General features: G+C 37.4%; 1 protein-coding gene across 1 annotated transcript in view; it reads left to right on the plus strand.

Moving 5' to 3' along the window:
• EYS (eyes shut homolog) overlaps positions 1–12,969 on the plus strand; it is a 1,266,634-nt gene that overhangs the window by 871,250 nt on the left and 382,415 nt on the right. Inside the window, 1 exon segment of the mRNA XM_059702239.1 lies at positions 1,983–1,992. Coding sequence (XP_059558222.1) covers positions 1,983–1,992 — 10 coding nt within the window.

Here is a 12,969-nt window from a genome sequence, read left to right on the forward strand (position 1 = left end):
ACTGTGAGCATCTAATCATTTCAGGAATTCTTTTATGAGTGTGTGCGCTAGATTTTAAGTTTTTTTGTTGTTTTTTTTTGCAAGAGTGAGACTCATTTTTTCTCCTAAGTTTCACACCTTTTTTTGTGTGTTTTTTTTTTTTGTTAATCCTTACCTGATGACATTTTTTCCATTGATTTTTAGAGAGAGAGTGGAAGGGAGGAGGAGAGACAAAGAGAGAGAAACATAGATGTGAGAGAGACATCGCCTGGTTGCTTTCCGCACACACCTGACCAGGGCCGGGGATTGAGCCTGCAACTGAGGTATGTGCCCTTGACCAGAAAGGAACCTGCAGCCCTTCGTCCTAACCACAGAGAAAAACCGGCCGGGGCCTAAGTTTCACACCTTCTATTCACAGCATAGTTCATGACCACTAGTTTCTTTCTGTCTCAACTACCTCTATTGAAATTGCTGTCATCGTGGTCAACAAGAACTTATAAATATATTTCAAAACTTATTTCTGTCCATCTCTCCATAGCATTTCATATTCCCATATGTTCACAACACTTTATACCTGATGTTCTACTAATCCTCTCCAAGTTTTACTCTTGCCTTTACACTATTTCATTTGCTTAGTTAAGTCATCATTTATACCGATATTCCTTAAGTCAAATAGTTTCCAAAACTTTGCCCTTATTCCTGTTTTCTTATACTTCCTATATATAATTTCATACATTCCCTTATTTCAACCAGTTCTCTAAGGTCATTTCCTCAAAGGCAGGTATTGACAGCTATGTCAGTCTGGGTGCAAACAGGAAATAGATGCACAACACATTAAAACAATTCAAGCGGGATTTATTTACCAGGTGGCAATAATACTGGGACTGATGAGGTGTGGGAGAACCACAAGGGATAGTTCATAAATCCCAGAAGGATAGTTCATAAATCCCAGAAAAACAGCTTGGGATGCAGCCTGCTTGTTGTGACCTCAGAGAGAGGGCTCCGCAGGAATAAATATTATCCTAACTTCAGTCTCCTGCTTCCCTCCCAACTCCAGGTAGAAATCCTCATTGGGTCAACTAAGCCAAAAACCAGAGAGCATAGGAGCGCTGCTGATGTAGTCAGATTGGTCAGATTCCTGGACCTACACCACAGTGGGGTAAGCTACAGAGTGACTCTAGAAGAGTAAACTGAAATATCTGGAACAGTGATGTAGACTGCATACAGTATGTGCCTTTCTGTTTTATTGCTATTGCTTGTTTGATTTTTAATCCTCTCCCAAGAATATGTTTTTATTGATTTTTAGAGAAAGAGGAAGATGGGGACATTGATGTGAGAGAGAAACCTCGATTGGTTGCCTCTCATACAGGCCCTGACCGGGGATCAAACCTGCAAACTAGGTATGTGCACTGGCCTGGAATTGAACCTTCAACCTTTTGGTGTATTAGGACAATGCTCCAACTAACTAAGCCACGGGATCGGGGCTATATTGCTACTTTTTAACTACAGACACCAAATACACACATTGTTTTCCAAACAAATGTATCCTGTGAAATGTCATAAATCTCTTAAAATAATGAGAGTATTTTGAAAGCATGGGCTCAGTGATCAAAATGGAGTGATATGGAAAAGGCCAAATCGTTGTTCAGTCAGGGTCTTCTGGGAGCAGAACCATGGTCAGTCACCAATTTCTAAATTCTGGCTTTCTTGACCCAGATCCCCTAGAAAACAGAATCTGAACTAAAGATTATGTGGAGCCCAGCTACCATGGCTCAGTAGTTGAGCATCAACCTATGAACCAGGAGGTCATGGTTCGATTCCCCATCAGGCTACATGCCCAGGTTGTGGGCTTGATCCCCAGTAGGGAGTGTGCAGGAGGCAGCCGATTAATGATTCTCTCTCATCATTGATGTTTCTAACTCCCTCTCCCTTCCTCTCTGAAATCAATAAAATTATTTAAAAAATAAATAAAAGTTTATGCGGAGTACAATCCCGACAATGAGGAGTAGGGGAGTAAAGCAGAGAAGAATGAGGGTAAATAGGAAAGGGTGTATCACTGAAGGGACCACAGCTTCATATGCTCAGCCATGCGGGACATCTTCAAAGGCTTATACAAGACATCCCATCAGAACAGTCTTTGGGGCAGAAAAGCGGTGAATTTATCCAGTGGCCCCTCTCTGCCTCCAACCCCTACTGGCTAAAGGTCATGCCCTTGGGAATAACCCCCTTGCACTTATAACTTGCCTCAGTCAGGTTTGAAGGAAGCCAGAACTCAGGGGTTCAGGGCTCAGGTGCAGTGGTTCCTCTAGGGTGGATGGTGTCATGTGAGGGATCATTTGGTGCAGACATGATACTTCTTTAATGACATGAAAGTTGAAAAAACACTGGTGCTCGCCAGGATGTCAGAAATCCTAAGGAAATACTCAGGACTGGGAAATTATTGCAGTCATGGTTGTGGCGTGAGCAGTGACCTGAGACCTTAGCTGTGGTGATATGAATAGTGCAAGCATTTGTTAGCTGTTCTCATAAGAAAGCTGATGTATAAAATACAATGCCTATTTATTACTTACAGCAAAATAAATGTGACTTTCAAACATTTACGTTTAACTCAGGGCATATCATTCCACTTTACATAAAACCTACCAGCACCTACAACAGCGTTTCTCAAGAGTTTTTGCTGCATGCAATTAAAGGCTGAAAAAAATAAACAGGCATGGATATGTAGCAGAGTGTAGAGAAAATTTCATTAAAGCATTGTTTTATTTTAAGCCATGAAAATATTAATATGCTATTTAAATGATATATTACTAGACGTTAAGGAATATTGATGTTTCCAGAAACTACCCTATGTTTATATTATGGATTCCAATACTTAATAACACATAGTTAAGAGCATTGAGATATAGAATTAAGTTTAGGCTTCTCAACATGATAAATAAGGGCCTTTCTAATTAAGACCTTACATGTTTATTCAACTATTTCACAAACGCTGAATATCAACACTGTCCAAGGCACTGAGTGGGCTCACAGAATACATTAAAGAGAGAAGAATTGGATAAAGTCCCCGAACATACAGTTTAAATGCTAGAGAAAATATACAAATAAATAAACGGTTGCAGTATAAGGTGATAAGACTTCTATTAGAAGTACCGGGACTAAATGTATAGGATGTGTGTCTGAATTGGACTTGAGTGTCAGTCAAAGCTTCCTAGAAAAACCATCTTCTAAGTTAAGAATTAAAGATCAATCAAGGAAAGTACAACAAAGCAAAGGAGAACAAATTACTTGAAAGCTCAGAGATTAGAGATGAGATTTCTCAGGAGGCAGAACCCGCTTGCCAATGGCTCTGAAAGCCATGGTAATCAGATTAAGCTTGCTCCTGAAAGCAATAGGATTCTCTGAATGTTCTGAGGAGGGGAGTAATGTGATCAGCTTCACATTTTAACATGATCACCCTCACTGTATGAGAGGAAGAAATAGACAGGATCACGACTGGGAGCAGGGGAACCAATGGATTGTTTCTGCAATCACCTAGGCAAGAAGGGGTGAGAGTGAAAAGCAGACTGAGTCCACAGATATCCCAAGGGGTTGAATAGATCCTGCTGAGTGGTTGTTTGGCCCCAGAAAAAAAGGAATAAAAGGGATTAGGCTTGGATTTTTCATTTGAATTTTGGCAATCGGAAGAGTCATCAGGAAAAAGAAGTTTGGGGGATGGAAAGAGCGAGAGCCTGGGTGCCTGTGAGCTGTCCAAGGGGAGTTGCGGGGTTACCTGTATGGCTGACCGGAAGCTCTAAGGAGAAATTGAGACATTGCAACAAATTAGACAAAATGTTTAGATAAGAAACTATATTCAAAAACTGGCATTTAAGAATATTCAAATTGTAATCTCATCACAATTTATATTGACTCCCTAATCCATTTTCCATAAATGTATGAACATTCCCCACTCTTCCAATAAGGGAAATATCTTACACTTTTTAACATGCTGTTCCTTCAGCCTAAGATAAAACCTTGCCACCTGGGAATCTCTTCTCTATTCTTTAGGATTTAGGTTAATTTACTTCTCTGTGAAGCCTTCTTAAATGACTGATTCAGACTCAATATCTCTCTTCTCTATTTTGTCATAGCACCATTTTCCACTCTGAATCTTATGCTAACTTAGTTCATGTGTCTATCAGTTTTACTCACTTTACCAAAGGCCCCTAATGTTCCCTGGCCAGATAACCCTTGCATACTCACTTTCTGGTACATAATAGACACAAAATGAACATTAATGGCACAGATAAACACACTTTACCATTCCTGCCAAACATATTCATGGTAGTAGTTTTATAAATAGGATAATAAATGGAGTTGTACTACCTATATGCTTGCTTTCTTGAATAAAAGTAACAACTTTATGGTTTCTCTTACATTGTGCCTCAGTATCAATGCCATACTATTCTCATTTAAAGTAAGTTCCCCTTGGCATTCCTGAAAATACTTTAAAACCCTCAGTAAAATAAGATCATTGACATAGATTCAGATGAAACCCTACTTCATTACTGGTTGTTTCCCACTGCTGTACAATAATTCCCTGAAGTCCATTTATTCTCACCTTGAATGATCCTGGTAGTTCTCTGAAATATGATGTTAAGATGCATAGAGATTATAAAGTTGAGCCCTGATAAGGTTACTAACCATATCTATCTTTCTTGAGATAACCTGGGAGATTATATTGACTATCTTAAGGCATCACATTTGAATGCGTAGGAAGTGATGGTGCATAGACTGTTTCTGCTGTTTTGAGGAAATGCTAGTTAAAGCCAAGCAATTGCCCAGCTTCATACAGACAAGTCATTAATAGATGTTCACATCAGACAAGGCTAAATCCGTTTCTTCAGGAATATAATATCGAGTGTTTAAGAACAAGATAAGATAGACAATGCTTTAATATCCGTGCCTATCCTTTGCTTCAGCACCTTTTGATCTACTTATTTTCTTAAGTCATCTTGTGTATTTTTGAAAAAGATTAATCTACAAAAATAACGTTCTTTTCTATCCCAAGGTTTGTATAAAAGAAAAATGGTATGACAAACATTTCTAAAGTTAATGAAAGGTTTATCTCTTTTTGGATGTTTTCTTAGAACTTAAATGGAAATAGATTTAGGATGCTGAGTGCCTAAACTTGTTCTTTGTAATACAATAGAACTTTGAGTAATGATTTTACTTTTGGATTTGAACTCAGTTTTTTGTGTGCATGCTTTTCTAAGAGTTCAAAAACTAATTTATCAGGTTCTTCACAGTAGTCAGAAACCAATGACTGCCTTTTAATGTAAGCTATCATGTTTTGAAAGTAAAACTATTGAGTCTAATATTTTTCTTTAACCTTCTGAATTTTGAAATGAACTTCTTTTCCATCATCGCTTTAGCTCTTTGTGACTCTATTGTATTAGGCCTAATCGGTTAAAATAAATCTCTTAAATCATTCCCCTGATGCAATAGGCATTTGTAATAACTGTACTGCTTTCTCTTTAGAGAAATGATTATGGCCCGTTGGCCACGTTGCTTGCAGTTCTCTTGGCTGCCCTTGGGTGAATGATAATATCGTGGGTTGTGATTTCATGACCTGACTGAACAAGAAAGAATATAATAACATGGATCAATGTTTATATGCAGAAGACATATTTTACTGACTTCTCATGCAAAATGATGATATAAATTCATGTGCTCAAGTTTCTTCTCTCCCAAATTGCCAAATAAATATTGTTTTTAAGTAAAAAATAAAATCAGTTCTGGAAAAAGGGGATAGGTACTACTAGGAATGTTTTAAGCTTTCATCCAGTTAGACCAAGATTAAGAGAATTTTTCCCAGCATGACATTTATGTCCTCGGTGTCATTAAATGGTACCATTAACTCATGTATCCAAACCGCAAATTGGAGATTCACCTGTGCTTTTCTATTTTTCTCCCTGGGTTAGATATTTTCTGCTTCACTTCCAGATCTACTCTCCATCTCTTCCAACCCTGCCTGGTACCTTGGGAGGTTGATTTCTATGAGCTGCAGCTATTTAGTCCTGCCTTGCCCCCTGACTTCCCAGTCGTGTTTGGCCAATGGGGTGGCAGGGCATTGAAAGTATAGAAAGAGAAAGAGGTCACGTTCATATATTCTCCATTCTCTCTCAGATGGATGTGAGTGGTGGCTGCATTCCTCTCTCCAAGACTACAGCTCCCCTCAGGTGGTCTTTGCGGGAAGCCACTGCTTTGCCAATACTGTCAGTGCGCCAAGGAACATGGAAGGCCAATGGACCTTGGGCGTTAGCAGGGCTGACACTAAGCACCTGATTGTTGAGATAGTGGTGGCTCGAGACAAATTCCTAACCTGAAAATCCTTTTACTGTTTGCCAAACTTTACCTTTGATATGCCTGTATACATTGCTAAAGGGCAAAGGTGTACTCAAGTAAATAAATAGCGGGCCAGACCAGAAGTCAGTGTGTCTCTTCAAGAAAGAGGCTCCACCTGGCCCCAATGCCTTCTAAATTCATACTTATTGTATAGTGTTTTCATTTGTGCATCGGCCCCTCCTTCAAATCCTGAACCCCACCGGGAAGGTCACGGCCGTCTTTCTCCTATACCTACATTCTTGCCCACAGCACAGAAAGTATTTCATTTGCTTTCCTATCCAGTGTCTGTTCCTTCTCTTATTGATTCTCTTAAACTTTCACAACTTGAAAATAGTATTTTCATTAAACTCATTTCAGTTACCCTTCCTGAATGTTCATGTGTTTCCTGACAGCCCCTGACTGATACATAGATCATATATGAAATTTATTACAATGTCCTTTCAGAAACTAAATGTTATGAAACTAAATGTTAAATTAATATTTGTTAACTAGAGACCCAGATATTGGAGGATGAACTGTGGTTCAAAAAAGACAACAGTGCAGTTGAAGTAGAGAAGGTTGTTACTCACAGGTCCTGAAAGAAGGACAAGGTGAGCCTCGAGGGCCATGCGGAGAGGCCAGGGTGGGTGCTGGCTGAGGGAGAAGCATGATCAGAGGCACATGCTTTTATTAGGGTATGTGTGGGAAGTGCTTTGGAAGGGGTCACTGGGCTAAGTCCAAATTGGTTAATTCAAACCTGGTTTTGGTAAACTTCATGAGGGTCTCTCTAAGGGGACACAAGGGAAAGGCACTGAGAGGTGGGGGAGACTGCTTACCACAAAGGCAGTTGGGGAGTCACATCAGGAACCTAAAACATTTACCTGTGACTCTGGACTGCTCTGTAGGGCATGCACTCATGGGAGAGGCTGGCATCAGCTCATGGACCCTTCAGCCACTTGGCCACATAAAATAAATGCTGAGGTAGAAAGTACAGAGTGGTTTAGCGAAACTCTCAACACCAAATTTTCAAATCTCTTCACTTCTCTACATCCTCAATAATATTTTCTTAGTTCGAGTCCCAATCTCGTTCTTTTTATTCCTATAATACCTCAACTGGTTCCAGCTACTTCTTCCTTACAAACCATTCTCCACACTAAAACCAGAATAGTAGACCAAAAACAAACTGGCTTGATTTCCTGCTTCAAAGTCTTTGATGACTTCATGTTACCTTGAAGTGTCCAACACGTCTCCCCATTGGCCAGCCCCTGCCTGTATCCCAAGACTCACCTGTTGACATGCGCACGCACACACACAACACCCACACAGACTCCGCAGGCTCCTCTCTGCCAAACCACTCGCAGTTCCCTATGCGTGTTGTCTTTAAACAGCCAGCACCCTCTGACAGCCTTCTGAGTGCCCTTCTGAACACTTCAGACATGTTGGCCCCACCTTCTTCTATAGCCAACTCCTTCTGGTCTTTTAAGACTCAACTGTAAAGCGCTTGGGGAACCCTCTTATGATTGCTTTTCTTCCATTACCTTTCTATAGCATCTCTCCACAACCCTGTGACAGGTATGTCCCCTCTTGTCTCCTGTCAGGAGTGTAAACTTGCTGAAAAGTTTTAGTCAAGGTTCAAACTATATGGGTTCAAATCCATTTCCACCAAGGTATTCGCCATGTACCTTGAGTACGTTTATTAAGTGTGTATCTCTATTTTTCTTCACTGTAAATCTAGGCAAATAAAAATAGTCCTGTTTTCTTATTCTTGTGAAAATTAAATTATTTTAGTACGTTCAGAACATTTGGAGCAGAGCTAGTTTACAGTTAGCACTTGATGCATTATGCAGTTTTATAATTGCTCTTTTTTTTTTCTTAACTTCACAAGGCAGAAAGCTCATTAAAAAAAAAGGTCCTAGGTTCCACTGATCACCATATAGTCTTTATTAGTGAATTCCTGGTGCATAGATAGAATTTCATAAGTCCTTTTAGATTAAATGAATTCTAGATTGATTGACATATGTTCTCTTTTCGGTGTCCTTATTTTTAAAATCCGGCTGGAAATTTCTATGTCTAGATTCCATGAAAATGTTCTTTTTGTGAAATAAATACTCTGGGGTTCCTAGGATCTGAGAAAGTTTTTCTCTCCTTGTAAGACTAGAACACAAATTTGCATTTGCTTTTGTCATCACACATGTTCTTATGACTGAGGTTAAGCACGCATCTTTAATCATGACACCTTCATGGTTGAAATATTTTTCTCTAATTGTATGTACTTTCCAGTTAGTAAGTAATCACACATTATAATACTGTCTGATATTTTAGAATATTATTTTTTTCTATATGTTCTATGTTAATTTGGCAGTATTCTAGGGTAGTTTTTCTCCATAATGGAGGGAATAGCTTAAATTTAACAATAGAATAAATGTTTCCATTTGACATAAGTCACTTACTAAAAATGTGCATATTTATAAATGTTTTACTCTCTGTAGCGGAAAGTTACTCAAACCAATGATTTATTAATGTAGCTATTAAGTAAAAATATGCTTTGTAAAAAATATTGTTTTTTAAATTTATTTTGCTATAAAATATCTAAATAATCGCATTAAAACTTGAATTTGTAGCTTTTATTAAGGGTTCATGATATAGAATTCAGTTTCCTTAATGATTATTACATTTTATATTTTAAAATAGTTTTCTTCTTTTTATGCTGTATCACAGAATATATATGTATATTTGAAAATTTATAAAATAAAACAATATATCTTCAGCAATGACTATTATCAGAACTATATGAAGTACTGATTAAGTAAGTAAATTAGTAAAGTTGCTTTAAGGTTTTAAGTCCTAAAAATTGACATAATCATAAAAAAAAAAAAAATGAAGTGTTGCCTGGCTGGTGTTGCTCAGTGGCTGAGAGTCGACCTATGAACCAGGAGGTCACAGTTCAATTCCTTGCCAGGTTTGCAAACTCAGTCCCCAGTAGGGGACATGCAGGAAGCAGCTAATCAATGATTCTCTTTCATCATTGATGTTTCTATTTCTCCATCTCCCTTTCTCTGAAATCAATAAAAATATATTTGAAAAACAAAACAATGAAGTGTGGGAAAAGCAAGAACTAAAGTCAGAGATACTGAAAAGGGAATATAAACATAGAGCAGCCATTTTATTAGTTTAAGAAAAAAGGAAAACTAGAATTTTAGACATAAAAGGCAAGGCAAGGAAAGAAATCCAGGGTTTCTGATAGTTCCAGATTTGGCATATAGGCAGAAAGCATTAATCTAACTCCCATCCAGCTTTTGACTCTGGAATCAATGTGGGGAGGTCTTGCATGTTCCCTGTGGTCAGGAACAACACTCAGGCCCGACACGTGTGCTTCAGTGGTTGAGTGTCAACCTGTGAACCAGGAGGTCATGGTTCAATTCCAGGTCAGGACATATACCCAGGTTGCAGGCTGGATCCCCAGTGTGGGGTGTGCAGGATTCTCTCTCATCATTGATGTCTCTATCTCTCTCTCCCTCTCCCTCCTGCTCTGAAATCAATAAAAATATTTAAAAAAAAAAAAAAAGAAAGAAAGAAGAACAACCCTAGTCAGCTTGGCTCAGGGGATAGAGCATTGGCCTACGGACTGAAAGGTCACTGGTTCGATTCTGGTCAAGGGCATATGCCTGGGCTGTGGGCTCAATCCCCAGTAGCGGGTGTGCAGGAGGCAGCCAATCAATGGTTCTCTCTCATAATTGATGTTTCTCTCTCCCTCTCCCTCTCCCTTCCTCTCTGAAATCAATAAAAATATATTAAAAGAAGAACAGCTCTCTGTAGGGCTCGCTTGAGAAGAGAGAATCAGATATTTCAAAAATATCTTCCCATATACTAAGAGACAGTGGTTTGGAATACCCTCAGATACAAGTCCTGCCTAACATGCAGTGATGCCCTGAACATCAGTTATGTGAGAATACGTGTGGCATTAAGGAACCCTACCTATGAATATGGAACAGCTAAAGAACAGGAGATTGTGAAGACGAGAAATGTATTTCTTTAGTGAAAGAAATTTAGAAAATGTGAAAACAAAATATATTAAAAATCATACTATTATGTTAATAGTGAATTAATTTACTTGTCTTGAAATGTTCAATCTTCTCGCCTTAATTGTTAGGATTTGATTCTTGTTCCCTTGCATAATGTTATAGTTTAAAAAAGAGGAGTAACAGTGGGGATTGTGCTTCTTCAGACTGATTTTTTTTCCACACATAATTGGTTGTATTGATATCTAATTCTCATTTTGAGCGGCAAATGAGAATTTTTACATGTATTAACAATAATGTTACCTATTTTATCTTGACTATAACCATGCTAACTAAGTACATTTCAAATCACAAACATTTTTCTGTGTTGTTTTGCTCTCAGATAAAGTTCACTATGGGTAATTATTTCCAAAGTTGTTAGACCAAACTAAAAACAGCATACATTTTAGACCTAGCAGAGAATGATGTGGTGACATTGGAATGCTCATATCTTGCTGGTAAGAATGTAAAGTGGTACAGCCTCTTTGGAAACTAGTTTGGCTGTTGTTCAAAATGTTAAACATAGAGTGCATGACCCAGCAGTTCTACTCTAGGAATATACACCAAAGAATTGAAAACATAGCATCAAGACAAAAACTTGAACATGAATGTTCATAGTAACATTGTTTATAATAGCCAAAATCTAAAAACAGCTCAAAATGACCATGAACTAATAAACAGGTGTATAAATTATTATATATAACCCCAGTAATAAAAGGGGGGAAAGTTCTGTTACATGAAAACATTATGCTAAGTCACAAAGACCACATGTTATATGATTCCTTTCATATAAAATGTCCTAAATTGACAAATCTATAGAGATAGAACGTAGGCTGAGGCTGGGATGTATGGAGTGACTGCTAATGAGCATGGGGTTACTTTTTTGGGATGACAAATATAAAATTAGGTTGTGGTAATGGTTGCATAACTCTGGATCTACTAAAAATTATTGCATCTTGCACCTTTAATAGGTGTGCTCTTTGTCTGTAAATTATATCTCAACATAGCTATTAAAATGAATCTATGATCCAGATAATAGGGGGGGAAATCTGAAACAGCTTGAATATATTAATTCCAAACTGATAGAATCAGTGATATATATCAAACCATATAACACTCTGCAACTTTTAAAAGGAAAATGAAGACTACACATACTTATAGTGCAACCTGCTAAGAATTATTTTTAGAGGAAAAAAATAAAGAGTAAAATAGCATATTCTAGTAGATGAAAATGTGAAGTAGAATGGTGTATGTGTGTTTGTACTATTCTCATCTTTATAGAAAAGGGTATTTATATATACAACTAGAGGCCCAATACACGAAATTCATGCAAGAGTAGGCCTTCCTTCCCCCTGGCTGTTGGCATCGACTTCCCTCTGGCACCCAGGACTCAGGCTTCCCTTGTAGTTCCGGCTTCGTCCAGAAGGTCATCTGGAAGGATGTCCAGTCTAATTAGCATATTGCGCTTTTATTATTATAGATTTGTACATCAAATATATGTCTTCTATTGCCTAAGTTATAACACATTTACTTACGTGCTTTAAAAAAATCTAATTAACAGTGATTTGGGAAACTTTGTTTTCCCCTTCACTATTCATAGCCACAAACTCAAGATTCTTCTTGGTCAGTTTGTTTAATACTTTAAAATAATTCTAAAAATTCTCCTTCTCTGCTGTGAAGAAGGTTTTCTAGGATTCACACTTGTGAGTGAGCCCCTTCCTCCTTCTAAGACGTTAAGGCCAGACAGATGTGTGCTGACAATAGCAAAACCCCTCAGGCTGTAGCAATGCAAACTGCTTGCTACCTGCTACCCAAGGGATTCTATAGGGCCCCCTAAAGAGCAAGAGTAGCAGGAACGAGACAATGAGTGCCTTTCTTGATCTACCTAGACCTTCCTAAGATGAATAGAATACAGTCTTTTTAAAATGTCTATCTCTAAAGATCAGGCTTGATTTTGAATGAAATTAGCATAATTAACAAATATTAATTCATTCAGTTATTGAGATCTTTTTAATTGTTATAACAGTGCATGGTTTGTCACTATATTCTTATCCACAGTATCCCAAGAGGCAATCAAACAGATTCTTGTATTTAGATAAGAAAGCCAAAGAAGTTCAATTTTTGCAATATTGTTTATTTAAAAAACAATTTTTGAAAACTCTGATTTTTGCTTTGTTTCCAAACATTCAAACATTCATTATTTTAGAATGAAAAAGAATTATAACTTTAATATTCCTTTTACATTGCTAACTATATTAATATGGCCATCATCTAGTTGTGTTTAATAAATATTCACTTGATATTTTTAACTTTTTATGGAAAAAAAGTTAAAATTTTTAACAACCATAGCAAAATTGTCTTTAAAATGTGTAATAAATTAAATAAATTCTATTTCAGTCTAAACTATATAATTAGTAAATTTATGACATAATTAAGAATATATCAGATATAAAATTTGATCCTAATAATATAGAATGTTTTCAAAATTTGATTAATGATCTTAATGTTTTAATTGATGGCTCAGTTGATAGTAATTATTTTTTCAGGTGAAACATAGCACCTCCCTCCC

The sequence above is a fragment of the Myotis daubentonii genome, chromosome 6, assembly GCF_963259705.1.
Source record: "Myotis daubentonii chromosome 6, mMyoDau2.1, whole genome shotgun sequence".
In the NCBI taxonomy this organism is placed as follows: Eukaryota; Metazoa; Chordata; class Mammalia; order Chiroptera; family Vespertilionidae; genus Myotis; species Myotis daubentonii.